The sequence below is a fragment of the Argopecten irradians genome, chromosome 9 (genome assembly GCF_041381155.1).
Source record: "Argopecten irradians isolate NY chromosome 9, Ai_NY, whole genome shotgun sequence".
Taxonomy (NCBI): domain Eukaryota; kingdom Metazoa; phylum Mollusca; class Bivalvia; order Pectinida; family Pectinidae; genus Argopecten; species Argopecten irradians.
In genome coordinates, this window is record NC_091142.1 from 30163571 (window position 1) to 30180806 (window position 17236).

Genomic DNA, 17236 nt, shown 5'->3' on the forward strand with positions numbered 1-17236 from the left:
GTCCTAGGGGAACCTACATATGAAATTTGAGAAAGATCCCTTTAGTACTTTCTGAGAAATAGCGGTAACAAACTTTAACTATCAAAATCCAAGATGGCCGCCTGTCGGCCATCTTGTTGACCGATCGGTCCCAAAATGCAATATGCACAACTAGGGCACTAGGGGAACCTATATATGAAATTTGAGAAAGATCCCTGCAGTACTTTTTGAGAAATAGCGGTAACAAACTTTAACTATCAAAATCCAAGATGGCTGCCTGTCGGCCATCTTGTTGACCGATCAGTCCCAAAATGCAATATGCACAACTAGGGTCCTTGGGGAACCTTCATATGAAATTTGTAAACGATACCTTCAGTACTTTTTGAGAAATAGCGGTAACAAACTTTAACTATCAAAATCCAAGATGGCTGCCTGTCGGCCATCTTGTTGACCGATCAGTCCCAAAATGCAATATGCACAACTAGGGTCCTTGGGGAACCTTCATATGAAATTTGTAAACGATCCCTTCAGTACTTTTTGAGAAATAGCGGTAACAAACTTTAACTATCAAAATCCAAGATGGCCGCCTGTCGGCCATCTTGTTGACCGATCAGTCCCAAAATGCAATATGCACAACTAGGGCCCTAGGGGAACCTATATATGAAATTTGAGAAAGATCCCTTCAGCACTTTTTGAGAAATAGCGGTAACAAACTTTAACTATCAAAATCCAAGATGGCCGCCTGTCGGCCATCTTGTTGACCGATCGGTCCCAAAATGCAATATGCACAACTAGAGTCCTAGGGAAACCTTCATATGAAATTTGAGAAAGATCCCTTCAGCACTTTCTGAGAATTAGCGGTAACAAGAATTGTTAACGGACGGACGGAAGGACGGACGAACGGACGGACGGACCACGGACGAAAGGCGATTTGAATAGCCCACCATCTGATGATGGTGGGCTAAAAATATGTTTGTCCTTCCCTAATGATGCTTCAAACCAAATATGGATGAAATCCATCAAAGGATGAAGGAGGAGTAGGCTTTTGTATAAATAGTCTTACGCACGACGCACGGCGCACGGCGGACGGCGGACGGCGGACGGCGCACGACGACGGACGAAACACGATGACAATATTAGGCCATCCTCACCTTCGGTCAGATAATAAAATAAACATGTAGAGCTTCGCTCTTCCTGTGCCATGTACATGTATATGATTCATTTTAAAACATCTGGCTGCGCCCTTTAAGGCTTTGCCTTCAGTCATATTACTTTTGATATCTGCACTTATCATTTTAACGACTATTTTGTACTCTGATCCTGCCCGATTCTGCCCGATTCTGCCGAATCCTGCCCGATCCCGCCCGTTTCTTCCCGATCCTGTCCGTCTCAAGGGACGTAACTTTAACTGTAAACAATATGGCGGCAGAAGCAGAGGGTTCGTTCACTCCCAGCTGTAGCAAGAAATCGAAAACTCTTCCAAAATCTGTGTCTAGTTGGACAAGAGAGACCCTTGAATCGCTTGCAATATTTTATGACGACAAAACGACCGACATTTCTTTCTTTATGGATCAGTTGAAAAAGCTTCGGAATATACGTAATGCTAAATCTTCCACCGATTTCGTAAATTACATCAGAGGGCTTGTTAAGAAGTTGTTGACACTCTCCGTTGATATGGAGGAAGAGCTTGCGTTCAGATTAGATATTATTACAGGTTATCGCGGAGTTCTTTCAGATATTGAGAAATTTAATAAAACTGTAAAAGAAATGGGGAAATCAAGGCGACAAGAACTGCAGGAAGGCACAGCTGAAGTTGTTGACAATGAGATGGTGTAAGTAAGTTAGCAGGAAGTCGAGGAAGGGGTCTTGTCCGGTATAGTTCAGGCTTGTCAGCTTGCCCAGTATCAGACTAAATTGCTGACGGACAAGTGAAAACATTAAAACACCTGTCCGATGGGACATGTGATAATGTCTGTTTCTTTGTTGTTATTTATGGGACAAAGAAGTAATACGCCGATTCCGGGATACAACATTCAGTCAGTTTAGTCATGTGACTTTCATCACCACATGACTTAATTTAGGACATATTTGAAACAAAATGGCGGCATATGTGTAGCGGGATTGGACTGGGTCGATCATCAGTGACCAGGTAGCTCAGTCGGTAGAGCAACTCGGCTAGTGTTTGGAGGGTCCCGGGTTCGAATCCCGGTCTGGCCGCTACATTTTCTCCTCTCCTGTTACAGAATTGGCGCCCAACTAAATAACCCACGGTGGTGGTGTTTGAAAGGGTCTCGTATGTCTTTGAGGGCGAAGACTACGAGAAAGGAGGGAGGAGTGTAGCGGGATTGGACTGGGTCGATCATCGGTGACCAGGTAGCTCAGTCGGTAGAGCACTCGCGATCGGCTAGTGTTTGGAAGGTCCCGGATTTGAATCGATCCCGGTCTGGCCGCTACACTTTCTCCTCTCCTGTTACATATGTAATGATTGTACACGGGTGGAAAATTACATACCATGACAGAACATTTAACATTAATTATCAGAACAAATTGTATTAAATTTAATCTAAATATGCACGAAAATTGAATTTGGACACTTAATAAGGAAATGACATGTAAATTACGGCATCAAATGGAGCTGTCGCCTAGCAGTTGGAAAACAACGGTAACTGACGTCTCACTCACATATTTTTTATAACTTACCTGGGTGCATTTTTCAAAAAATAAATAACAAATAAGAAATATAAAACATAACAGTTTATCTTAGTTCCATTCCCGAGCAAGTATTACCGACTATAACCTTTACCCAGACATTGATATTCTCTGCCTATAAGTGTCACAGCCATGACGGAAAAAAGTGCCCTAAAAATTTCGCGGTCACATGACTAAATCAATGTTTTCTACCTCCTACCCAGAAGAGTTCATTGTATCCCGGAATAGGCGTATTCAAACCGCGTGGGAAAAAAATTGCAAGATTTTCAAGGCGATCTGCCCCTTTATCAAGACACACACAACGAACACGATTACATAATATGACATGAACAATAAAACGGGACAATGAAAGAAGACAAATATTTAACAGCGCAACTAACCTTTCTGCAAGTGGCTGCCGAAGGCCAGATCTACCAAAACAAAATTTGATGTATTTTTATAGTCAACATTTATTCAATACTCGTGATTAGAAAGGTAAATTATAAAATAATATTTATTCATTTAAAATTATTCAAGTCCGCTTGTACATTTGTAATTGTAGAATGATTCGTTAACATAAGTACTTTGAAATAAAACATACACTACACTACTACTAGGATCTTCATGCAAATATCTACACTGGATATATTTGGACATAACATCTACTTGGTGAGAAAAGAAATATTTCCTTATTAGCTAGCATGCCTGCCCGAAGTACAAATGAAGAGCTTATGCATGCTGTGGTGCAGCGTCTGTCTTCTGTCTGGACGGATGGCCAGCCCGTCCATCTGGTATCAACTTTTCCATTTAAACAACTTCAAGAGCTACCAATTTTGTTCAAATGATATGACATTGACCTTCATTTAAGGTCAAGGGGTCAAATAGATTAAAAATTTATACAGCTTTTAACCGAGAGGCTCATGCAGAGTCCTAGCTGATATCGGGCCTGTAGCATCCTGGAGTGAAGGGCTACCAAGTTTGTTGAAATGAATGACCTTGACCTACATTCGAAGTCTCAAATAAAAGTAGGATTAAATATTAACACAACTTCTTCTCAATAACCAAGAATCCCAAAGTCCTGATATTTGGCTTGTACCATGCTGTTTCCTAGTTTGCGTCTGATTGGAAAACAAGCTGGCAAACAGGCTATTTTGAATTTTGAAAACTTAAAGTCATTGTCGCTATTTCTCAGGAATTAGATGTTTGATGGAACTTTCTGAAATGTGAGTTCTCCTCAGTCCCTTTATGTACATGATCTGTATTTAGACTGATTGGAAAACATTGTTATTACGTTTTAGGTCATCTGAACGGATGGGTCGTGGTCACCTATAGTCATTGTGCTTCATCTGTCGTCATGTGCCATGCATAAACTTTTCACATTCCAAACTTCTCAAGTTCCATTAGTTGGAGTCTGACTGAAACTTGCCGGAAATGATCCTGAGATGGTCCTGACCAAGTTTTGTTATTTTTTCCATGTCGGTCTGAAATCCAAGGTTGCCGCTATCTTGAAAAACACATTTCAAACTTCTCCATTTCAAACTTCTCCATTTCCACTTGCGTAATTGAGCTGAAATTTGGTGGGGATATTAAGGAAGGGAAGCTGACAAAGTGTTGTTATATTTTAGCCTCTTAAAATCTTTGACATGGCATGCACAGTCACCACTGCCATTTTGTAACTTGATAGTGTAATCGTGGTTTTCTTAAACAACACCTATTTTGAACTTCTCAAATTCCTACTGTGGGATTCAGCTCACACTTGCTAAAAATGATCCTGAGATGGACCTGACCAAGTTTGTTATTTTTATCGGATTGATGCGATTGTGTTAAAAAATTGTTTGAAAGTGAAGCCAGCAAAAAGGTTTTCAGCCCCATAAAAACTTGCAATATGGCAGCCCCGCGGTGTCCATTTTGTAAAGTAATTGCGCAATCACAATTTTCTAGAACAACACCTTTTTTAAATTTTCAACATCCAAGATAGCTGCCATGATTGCCATCAGATGTCAATAAAGTGTTGTTATTTTTGCGGCTTTGTAAAAAACTTTGACATGGCAGTCATGGCGTCCATTTTGTAACAAGATTGCAAAATCATGGTTTTCCTGAACACATATTTTAAACTTCTCAATTTCCACCAGTGGGATTCAGCTCAAACTTGTCTGAAATGACCATGAGATGTCCATAACCAATTAAGTGTTGTTATTTTTCAGGTTATTTGAAGCTTGCTGTTTTGGGATACGTGATTTCTTCAAGTTCTTTCTGAGATTTCTGGATGACAGTATTTTAGAGAAAAAAAGAAAATGTCAGTTTACTCAACTTTTCATGAAGTTCGCCAGAATGTTTCTGATGGATCCTGAGTAAGTAAAATTTTATTGGTTATGATGAAAATCATATTCAGTTCAGTGTTTCATAGGTACATCTATAATTAGCTCAAAATGACCCATTGCTATCTGGGGCATCATCTGTCATCGGTCATCCATGAATTTTCTAACCAGATATTGATGAAAATCTGTTTTTACCTTTTAATTGGAATATTATGGATATTCAAATTGTTCAAACACACAACATTTTAAGGAAGATCCTGAGAGATTTCTTGCTAAGTATTGTTATTTTTCAGCTTGGCCGAAATCTAAGATGGACGCCATCTTGAAAATCACATTTTCGTAAACTTCTTCTCCAGTTTCACTGGTGTTTTCGGTTTGAAATTGGTGAAGCTTTTTACCAATTTTTTGCAATTTCCTTTTTCTGTAGAAATATAAATCTGATTCCCTATATCCAGCAATGTCCAGGTGAGTGATACACCCACTCATGGCCTCTTGTATTAATTGGTGCTGAAATTGTTTTTGTCTCTTTAGCTAGGGAAAATTCTTGATGCAAACACATTTTTTCAGATATATCTTTGCACATGCAGGCCAGGTGACTTGAGCGCTGAAAGAAAATTCCAAGTCCATGATACAGAGGTTTCCAGTGTTCCAGATGTCCTCTTCTTTAATTATGGATCTTCTATTGAAGTGGTAACAATGGTGATGTCATCAGAGGTAAAAAAAAAAAAAAAAAAAAAAAGACGTAATAAAAGTGGTTCCATATTTACTGTAATTAGCGCCCCTCCTCATATAAGCGCCCCTTCTGATCCTTTCTGGAGAAAAGTTGAAGTTGTATAAACGTCCCAATTCCATAGATTTGACATTGTTTTACAACATGTGATGCCTCTAACATCAGCATTGTATCCCATATCACATGAACTTGCAAATCTTTTACATGTGAATCACAAAATGATTATGTGTCTTAAATGATAAAAGACATATGCATATTTACTGTTATAGATTATTGTACTATGAGTACACAACTTATGTTTTGGTTTATCAATCAGCACCCCCCCCCCCCCCCCCCCCCCCCCCCCCCCCTTTTGTTCCAATTATTTAAGCACCCTGGGCGCTAATTACGGCGAATACGGTAGTTATTGCCTTTATTAGTCGTATACTGATATACATGTACATGTATTGCAATATTATAAATCTAGTATTGCAATTCGTCATACAAATTTCACTATTATCCAGTTGATTCTACAATGTAATACATACAGTCAAACCAGTCTTATGTGACTTTCCAAGGAAAAAATATGACAGTGAGTCACATTCAAGGTCACAGGGGTCATATAACGTCAAACCTGTCTGTGTGTCTCTCTGTGTATTAAATCACACCATCCATACAATTTACTCTGAGAAAACTTTCGAAAAAACAATGAGAAGAAAATAAGTTGATAAATGATATATACTGATGCATACATGTATATAACATGGTTTACATATTTCTGTACTTTATGTACCGGTATATTTGTAAAACTGCATGTTTAACAGAACTTTTGGAAGGCAGTGTATGTGATCATACGTGTAATTCTTGTTTATTAAATATCTTTCTCTGATTTCCCACTTAATGAAAAATAGAGTAAATATAACCATGCTTTTAATAGTATGATGTCCATTTTACATAGGAATGTAGTACAGAATAATTATGGTGTTATACCAATCTCATCATTTCTCTTTCCAAGATCACATGATCACTTGTGTGGGATGTTTCATTAGACAGGTTTGACTGTATGTAAAAATATTTAAACCACATGCACTTCACAACGACAAAAAGGCCCAAGGGGCATATTTGGTAATTAGCATAAATAGATGGAGGACTATCAGGTTTGTTCATATGAATATATTAAAGGTCACTTGAGCTGTTTATATAGTACACAAAATATTGATTTCATGTAAAAGAGTTTTTACAGATCTTATCCCTGTGATCTTAAAGGTCACTTTAAGTCATTATTTTACACAAACCTATCAAAGTCAAAGATTTTAACATGTTGGACCAATGTATATGTGACCTTACAGGTATATGAACAAGCTCATTATCCTAGCATTCTACTTGTCCAATATTATAATCCTGGGCTTTTTTGTTATTGAGAAGTCCTTTTACCAGCAAGATATTAATCAAACACAGTGATCATGGGCCCCTTATTGTTGAGAAATTATTTTAAGATTTTAACAAATTCGACCCCTTTGACATTGAAAGTACGGAGGTCAATGTCATTCCTAGAACAAACTTTGTATATATTTATCATAGCATTCTACTGGCCAAATATGACACTGGACCTCTTGGTTATTGAAGTGTTTATTGATATTTTTGTCAAATATTTTTATGTGAATCTCCTTAAAATAAGGGGAAAATGTCTGAGTTCATGTAAGGAAATCCATTAGATACGTGAACATAACACACACAATTTGTTATTTGAAAAAAATAATATCTTATTCAAGTCACCCTTTCGTCTGTCTGTAAGCAATCCTTGTTATTTCACAGAAAGTTCTTGAAGTATCTTTCTCAAATTGCGTATGTAGTTTCCCTTTGGTCTCCTGTAATGCATGTTCCATTTTGTGAGACTGCATGATTGGAAAACAAGATGGCCCATTATGAATTTTGAAATTTGAAGCTTTATTATTATTTCTTTTTCTCGGGAAATTGTTGATGGATCTTCTTAATTCAGATCTTATATATAAGTTCCCCTTGGTCCCTATACAGTTGTGCATGTTTTATTTTTAAACAAAACGGATAACAAGATGGCCGACTAGTGGCCATTTTGAATTTTGGACATTTGAGGATTCGCTATTTCTCATAAAGGTTCAAATTTTTTGTTTGGAATACCACATGCACTATTGCTACTGAGTATAAATACTACAGCAGTCCTAGGGTTTTTAAAGTCACATGACTGTTATGGCCCATAAATGGGCCTTTTGTTACAATTAGATTTTGTAATCATGAATGAAATCTTTTTTTTCAGGTCAAGCAGATAGGTTTTTCATTATGCGAAGAAAAGCCATTTACAACAAGTGCACAGGACTCCAAAGTGTTAGGTCAACATGGTGGTCAACTTTTAGCAGAAATCCCAAATTCAATATTTACTCATCAAGTACTTGGAAGCATCTGTTTGAAAACAAAGGTAAATATTATGATGTTAGATTAATCAGATCAAAAGCACACTTTCACATCCTTTGATGGTCCTGTCCTGTTGTTATACCCTGCAATCTTCTGGGGGGGGGGTAAGTCCGTCTGTCTGATCGTCTGTCTGTCTGGAATATTGTGTCAAGTAGATTTAATAAATTACTGATTCAGAAGCAGTTTTCCTCAGATTGCCCTCTTGATTTTCATAGACTCATGCCCCTTTTTAGCTCGCCTCTCAAAGAGAGGGGCCTGGGGCTTATGGAATCACTTATGCGTCGGCGTCTGCATCAGCGTTGAAAATCCCAGTTTAAGGTTTTGGTCTAAGTGTTGTAAGACTGTTATCTGTCACAACTGACATTGATTTCTACAATCATTTTGGATAAGAATTCTTGCTATGGGTGTGAACAAGCATGTAAAGGAGTCAGATGCTGGATTTTGACAATTTCAAGAGAGCCCAATGGGCTGAAATAGCCAGGTTAAAGTTTTGGTGCAATACTGTTATCTGTCACAACTGACATTGATTTCTAGAATCATCTTGGATTATAATTGTTGCTATGAGTGTGAACAGTCATTTAAGGAGCAAAATGCTGGATTTTGAGAATTTCATGAGGCCCATTGGGCTGAAATAGCCAGGTTAAGGTTTTGGTGCTAGTGTTGTAATACTGTTATCTGTCACAACTGACATTGATATCTAGAATCATTTTGGATTAGAATTGTTGCTATGAGTATGAGTAATACAGTAACTTTTATCTGTCACAACAGATGTTGATTTCTGCTATGATTTAGAATTGTAATTGTTGTGATGGGTATATGGACCATCAATTAAAAGGGGAAAATGATGAATTTTTAGAATTCCAAGATGCCCAATAGGCTGAAAAGTTCATTTATGTAATGAGATTGCTATATTTTATAATACTGGTAAATTACAAGGAACCTGAATTAAACAAAATTATAAGCGAGCTTTGCTGTTCTCAAACAGCTCTTGTAAGCTTGCTTCTTGGAAAGAGAGGAAGCTAATGGAATCACTGTGGTCTCAGCATTAGCTTACTGGTTGAAGTTTTGGTGCAAGTATTGAAAGACGTCAGCAAACTGGAAGTTTGAATGTATATTTTATCAAATATAGAACTGCAATATAGCAATTCACATTTCCGCTATTGCAATAACATAATTCCAATATTTGAATTGAGAATATTGAACTACAATGAAACAAATAATGTTTTTTCAGTTATAACTGAACGAATGAATTGCAATATTTGAATTTTGACCTCAATAACATTCCATAGTACATGTATGTCATTTGTGTACCTAAGAGTTTCTTTTTCCATTTCAGATAATTTTTACCTTTCTTGATATCAAAGAAGATCACTTTGACAGGATTAAAACTTCAAAAAGTCTTGAAGGCGATCGGGCTACTATTTACTTCTCTAAACCATACGACTTTTTGATTGCTGAGGAGCGGGATGAAATTTTGGATATTTTTGCCCTACTTGGCTTCGTACAGTCTGATGCCTACAAACTCTTTAAGTAGGTGTTAATAACTGTTATTTCCAGGGAGGATAAATTTACCAGCTTCTTATAATGTCACCCAAACAGTCCTAATCTTATTTTTAGCTCGCCTGGCCTGAAGGGCCAAGTGAACTTATGTCATGGTGTGGTGTCCTTCGTCCTTCTATATGTTGTCCGGTGTCAAGTTCCATTTAAGACTCATTCTCATTAATCTAGAAACCCAGAGTCATGATATTTCCCTGATAGATTCCTTTGATGAGGCCTGACAAAGTTTCCGAAAAGAAATGACCTTGACAGATTTTTGAGATTATAAGAGGTATAATTTGCAGACCTGTTTTTGGCATAATTATTACTTTTTTCATCCCTAAATTATGCTACTATGTGTTTCTTGTAAGCTTTAATTTGTATTTTACATTTTTGTTATTCATCATTGGCATTTTGTAATTTACCAAAGACGTTGTATTGTAATTCATTAGTATCTTCTATTATAGAAGTTACTTTAAGTTATTTACTGTGGTTATTTTTGTTTTATGAAATATAGATTAGTTGACATCAAAGTAAAAATAAGTTTATGAGAAGCTTCTCATAGTCTTTTGTTGTGGTAATAATTGTGGTAGTATCGTGGAATCTTCTTAATACTTTTCACATCTAGTTACCTAGCGCTTCATTTGAAATAATGAAAAAGTTTTTCCGTTGCTATATGTTGTGAGCAATTAAAATGCATGTCCAAAATGCATATCCAAACAACATTTGTGATATCACCATTTCCATCTTTAAAAATGGGGCCATATAACAGCTTTAAAATCCTACTCCTCCTTCATTACATGTCTGGGAAGACAATCATATTTTTAAAAAGACTAGGGTCATGAGGGCGGGCCATTGAAACTCCTCCTTCATCCTTGGATGGGATTTCATCCATATTTATGTGTGAAACATCATTAGTAAAGGACATTCAATATTTATATATATTTGAGATAGGTGTGGACCCTAGGGTGCTGAGGGGTGGGCCCCAAAAAGGGTGGGTGAATTTCTTATTTAAAGCTTTAAAATCCAACTCCTCCTTCATCCTTGGATGGATTTCATCCATAATTTGGTGTGAAAACATTATTGATGAAGGACAATCATATTAGATATAATGTTGAGCTTGGTGGCGACCCCTAGGGGCTGAATGGTGGGGCCCCAAAAGGGCAAATTTCTTAATTTTAGCTTAAAATAACCTAATCCTCCTTCTATCCTTGTGATGGATTGTTCATACCATATTTGCATGTGAAAACATCATTTGGGATGGACAACATATTTTATATAATGAGCTAGGATGCTAACAAGGATTTTATAAATATCTATCCATGATGTGATGCTATATAAAAAATAGTTCTTAGTCAGTACATGTACATCAAATGGTATTAGGATTGATTGCAAAATGACGTTAGGAATAACAACAAAAAAATAAAATCACTAGGAATAACAACAAAAAATATAAAATCACTAAGAATATATATAACAAAATGTTCAATTGCATACTGTATTATGGCCACTGACTGTACATGGCTATTTTCATAGCAATAACCTGATGTGTTGATTTACACATCTGTTTAATTTTTCATTTCACTATTATTTGTCGGTGACAAAATACGAAATACATTTGGTGGGAAAGTATTGTAAATACGTTGATAAAAATAATGCAATAGTTCCTCAAAACTATCATGTAGTGTATTTGGTTGTTGTATATGATATCCATTTCACTCTTGCTAGTGATTTTTTTTTTTTTTTTTTATTAAGAAAAGCTTAAACGTGTTTTTGTTACTTTTGACAGAAAATAACCAACAGTGATAAAATCATTATTCATAGAACCACATGATCGAATATATGTAATCCCCAAAAAGTTCTTGCAGTAAAACAAATCCATGTAAATAATGCCATCCACCTTAGTTTTGTGTCAGAAATATAGATACATTTTTCTTCCTTACTTGACAGGAATATCCTGTGGTTGCTAGGGAAAAGATATCTCTATCTTACACAGGGGGGGTGTAAGACAGCTCACACGCGCTAGACAATAACGTGATGTCATCAATACATGCGGCGTAACTGCGGCGCACATTGTAAATGACGTCATCAATTTTGACGCATAACAACGTTCCTGCGATAATGGCCCTATGAAAAAGCAGGAAACCAAGTGAAATTTCATCCTTTTTCTACTAAGTATAAGAGAAAAAGAATCAAACATGGGTCTGTGAAGTTGACCGGGATATCTCAACCCTCGTGAAAGATTTTGGTCGTCAACCCTTGGCAAGCCTCGGGTTGACTGGCCAAAATCTTTCACGAGGGTTGAGATATCCCTGTCCACTTTTCTCTGAAAATTATACTACTGCTAAAATCTGAAAAATTGCAAAATGAGCTGTATGTTCAAAGTAAAAAAATATTTAATGATTTTTATTCTGGAATATAGCTTTGACATGCTTGATTTTTGTTGAGTTATCTTCCCCGAGCCACAGTCACATTTCATATCATTGTCAATTTGTCACTTGTAACTTATCATGTTTTCATACCATGATAAACACTGGTCATAAGTGTCCGTTAACAAGAGAAAAGCACTTTAAAGGATGCTTTTGAAAGCTACATGTAAATATTTATACAGTAATTTGTGTTTGCATTGTATTCAATTACTTTTGTCCCAAAGTTTGTGTAAAATTTGTGTAGAATTTCTCTAAAAGAGGAAATAGTTTATGTAAAATTTCTCTAAAAGAGGAAAAAGTTTGTGTAAAATTTCTCTAAAAGAGGAAATAGTTTGTATAAAATTTGTCTAAAAAGGGAAATAGTTTGTGTAAACTTTCTCTAAAAGAGGAATTAGTTTGTATAAAATTTCTCTAAAAGAGGAAATAGTTTGTGTAAACTTTCTCTAAAAGAGGAAATAGTTTGTGTAAAATTTCTCTAAAAGAGGAAATAGTTTGTGTAAAATTTCTCTAAAAGAGGAAATAGTTTGTGTAAACTTTCTCTAAAAGAGGAAATAGTTTGTGTAAAATATCTCAAAAAGAGGATATATGTATATTTTATTACGATTAATTCTAACAACAAACTCTTTATGTTATCTATTTCAGTTCAGATTTTTTTTTATCTATTTCAGTTCAGATTTTTTTTTCAGATGATAAAAAACAATGGGAACTGGGCAACAGACAGCATGCCTATATACGTCCTCTCTCCCTCTTTTGTACCAATGAGATATACGTATATCTACGGAGATATATGTATATTTATGGAGACACACATTTATTTACAGATATATACGTATACTTAAGGTATGTTAAAGGCAGAATTATTTATCTAGAAATAAAAATATTTTACTGAACTATTGTTAAAAGTGTTGTTGTGACTAACTTTGTGTCGGATTTCTGATTGACTATCTCTGTTTTGTTTATTGATTTCATAATTGTATGTGCCGTAATTTTTATACACAAGAATCAAGAAGAGCTAAATTATAATTTGAGAAATAGATGATCTTACATGAGTGGCTATGTGATATGAAATTTATCAAACCAGTTCAATAATTTGATATGCCACGAGCCTATAGGCGAGTGGCATATCAAATTATTTTAACGAGTTTGATAAATTTCATATCACATAGTCGCGAGTGTAAGATTCTATTTATCACATAAGTTTTATTGAAAGAAATATATTAAGTAAAACTTAAAATTTCATCTCTTAGTATGTAAAACAGTTGAAATCCAGCTCAGATATGACTTTCCCGTCTACTGATCAGACAATAATGTGATGTCATAATAGTGTTATTACACACGTGTCTTACAATCTTTATGACATGGCCGTATGACATGGCTGGACGGGCCAGAGATGTGATAATAACAATACTTAGAATGCATCGGTTTTGATTTTACAAGACAGTATAGATAAGAGATCAAAATGATTTTTGGCAGTACTGCCAAAAGTTATATTTACATCGACAGTGCAGAGAAATGAGAACATATGGTCAGACCCTGATGACAAGGTTTTGTTTACAATTTCATTTCATATTTTAAAACAGCGTTTTTTGGTCATCTGACCCGTTCGCCGTCCGCTGTGCACAGTGCGTAAACTTTTCATTCAAACAAATTCTTCTCATTAACAATAAGGAACAAAGAACTCCTATTTGGCCTGTAGCATGCTGGGTAACAGGGTTGAATTAGGCTAAAATCTTTGAACCACTTCTTCTCATTAACCGTTAGACCCAGAGTACTTATATTTGGCCTGTAGCATTCTGGGATAAAGGGTTACAAAAGATGTGAAAATGAATGACCTTGACCTACTTCAAGTTCACAGTGGTCAAATAGGCTAAATCTTTGAACGAACGACTTCTCTAACTAACTGAAAGGTCCAGGGTACTCATATTTGGCCTGTGGTACAGTACTTAATGCGTCTAACATTCCCTCAAACGCGTTCTAGATTCGTTTGCGTTTCTTTCGTTTAGTTTCGTTTGCGTTTTGTTTCGTCGAGCGTTTTTCGTTTGCGTTTCGCGTTTTCGTTCGTTTGCGTTTTGATTCGAGTTCGTTTGCGTTTTGATTCGTTTGGGCTTTCATTCGTTTAAGTTTGCGTGCGTTTGCGTTCCAATTCCTTTACCGGATGTTGTTCATTGATATTTGATTAGGAATAGTTGACTGCGCATGTGTTGGCTAAAACTAAATGTTGAGTCAATTGACGGTGTAGGCCGATAAATTTACGTGTTCTAGACAATGTAGCAAATATACACAAATAAAATTTTAAAAAATCCTTTTGTTTCTAGACATTAACTACATTTGGTACATATAACTACACACATTGTTTGATAGTAAGGATCATTTGTATACCTTTCTGCAAGGACTTATATAGTACTAGCTATACAGGTGTATGTGCTACAGGGGGACAAGTACAATATACACTTGTAACACCCGCGGGGCTCGATAAAATTAAAGTGGACTGAAGGATTACAGACAGGTGTGAACTCACACCACAGGACGCCGTACTGCTGGTCATAATAACTGATCACTGGTGCATACATTTTAACAACTTATATCCGACTCATCACTGTTAGCATTGGATCACATTTTTTTCTAGTAATAAAATAACACATTTAATAATATATCACCAATCGCTTAATACAGTATTTAAAACGAATATTTTTTTTACATATTCTATGTAAAATTAAGAACGTACCGAAGTCAATAGATAATAAATCATAATTTACGTTTATATATACATAATCGTCCAACACGAACTGACAGTTGATACATTTAACTGTACATGTGTATTTCTGTATTTACACATATTCGTCATTGATATGATTGATCGTTGTATTTTAATTGGTATCCTGATGTAACAAAAACATACGAGGAATAAAATCATCATAGAGCTGGTTTTCTGTAATTACTAGAATAACACAATATTGTTGTTTTTGTTGTATGATTTGGTACATGTACATGCACGGGGTCACGTATTATACATAGAAGTCTATAAGCTACACAAACATGTGAGGGGCCGTGCGCGTCTGAGGCTATCAGTGAGCTATTGTTCGTGGGTGACTGCACTTGACTAGGTGTAATACAAGTTGACAAAAAATCAAAATATGCCGCTGCCAAATAACAAATGGTATAAATGACAGCAGGTAAATCAAGAGGGGAGTGGGGATGGGGTGGGGTAGGGTGTTGTGTTGGTCCGTGAATTATAAAGCAAATATAAGACCCCCAACTGGGTCAGGTAAATGCTACAGGTGAGTATCCACATTGATATCTATATAACGGGTACGAGGACCTCCTCTGGAGTCATATATATACATGTAATACATAACAACCTAACCGCTAGACCTAGGGTTTATACTTGCAGTAGTCAAACGTACATGTACACAATATATACCTACACTAAAACAAGAAATTCTTCTGAAGTGTTTTCTTTTCTGAAACTGATAATTTCTATAACACAGTATGTGTGACGAATTCAGAGCAGACTTATAGAAAATAGCATTGATTGAAGACTATTTGTACACATGCATGTTTTATAATTATTTTTAAAATCTCCCTTTATAAGTTAAAAATGTATTAATGCTTGAATATATATACGTAATCACATACGTATTGGTTATATATTTATAACATTAAAAAACAATTACATATTTTCTAAGACAAGATATATTTTTCATAATGATAACTCGTACTAAATCAAAATTGCGAACGTTATAATAATTATAGACATCGCTTTCAGAATCCGGATCACTATAAGCTACAGGAGTCCCGATCGACATTTATAATTGAATTCTGTCCTTCCGGTCACGCTTTCACTTCGTTTACGTTTTTCGTTTTTCGTTTGCGTTTTTCGTTTTTCGTTTAGCGCTTGACGAAACGCGTTTTTCGTTTTAAGCTCTTCGTTTTTCGTTTCGTTTTTCGTTTTTCGTTTGCGTTTTCGTTCGTTTTCGTTTAACATTTCGTTTGCGTTTTGCGTTTCGCGCTATCTTTAGGCTAAAATCTTTGAACAACTTCTTCTCATTAACCGTTAGGACCCAGAGTACTTATATTTGGCCTGTAGCATTCTGGGATAAAGGGTTACAAAAGATGTGAAAATGAATGACCTTGACCTACTTCAAGTTCACAGTGGTCAAATAGGCTAAATCTTTGAACGAACGACTTCTTCTAACTAACTGAAAGGTCCAGGGTACTCATATTTGGCCTGTGGTATGCTGGCATAAAAGGCTACAAAAGTTGTGAAAATTAATGACCTTGGCCTACTTTCAAGGTCAAAGGGGTCAAATAGGCTAGCATCTTTGAACGACTTCTTCTCAATAACCATAAAGCCCAGAGTATTCATATTCAATCTGTAACATGCTGGAACAAAGTGCTACCAAAGTTGTGAAAATGCATGAACTTAACTTACTTTCAAGGTCACAGGGGTCAAATAGGCTTAATTATTTGAACGACTTCTTCTACATGTAATTAACGAAAAGTTACAGGGTACTGATATTTGGCCTGTAGCATGCTGGGATGAAGGGTTACCAAAGTTGTTAAAATGAATGACTTTGACCTCCTTTCAAGGTCACAGTAGTCAAATACATGTATTCTAAAATCTTGAATTTTGAATTTCTTCTTAAGTTCTACCAGTGTAATTTAGCTGACAGTTGCATGAAATGATCCCGACATGGTCCCGACCAAGTGTTGTTATATCTTATGTCCATCTGAAATACAAGATGGTAACCACACCTGCCATCTTGAAAGCATATTTTGAACTCATTCTCAAGTTCTACCAGTGCAATTTTGCTGGAACTTGCCTGAAATGATACTGACATTGTCCAAACAAAGTGTTGTTATTCGTCCGAAAACACATTTTGAACTTCTCAAGTTCTACCAGTGCGATTTGGCTGAAACTTGCCTAGAATGATCCTGATATGATCTTGACAAAGTGTTGTTACATCTCTGGTTGATCCCAAATCGAAGATGGCTACTATACATGACACCATATCTAATTGATTTCTTATACGGGTATTGCCAGGTAGTCAGAAGACCGTTAAGCCCCTCAATTGGGACTATTGTTAGTAATTATGATGTCATTTCTGCAGGTATGTTTTCATATAAAC

At 36.1% G+C, this 17236-nt stretch overlaps 1 protein-coding gene across 1 annotated transcript; it reads left to right on the forward strand.

Moving 5' to 3' along the window:
- Nucleotides 1–1367: 1367 nt before the first annotated feature.
- Nucleotides 1368–12997, forward strand: LOC138332032 (uncharacterized). Its single transcript, XM_069279969.1, has 6 exons — nucleotides 1368–1811; nucleotides 4872–5018; nucleotides 5573–5699; nucleotides 7988–8146; nucleotides 9479–9672; nucleotides 12794–12997. Exons 1-6 carry the CDS (start codon nucleotides 1399–1401, stop codon nucleotides 12795–12797), a joined length of 1044 nt encoding a protein of 347 aa, XP_069136070.1. The 5' UTR covers nucleotides 1368–1398; the 3' UTR covers nucleotides 12798–12997.
- Nucleotides 12998–17236: the final 4239 nt, after the last annotated feature.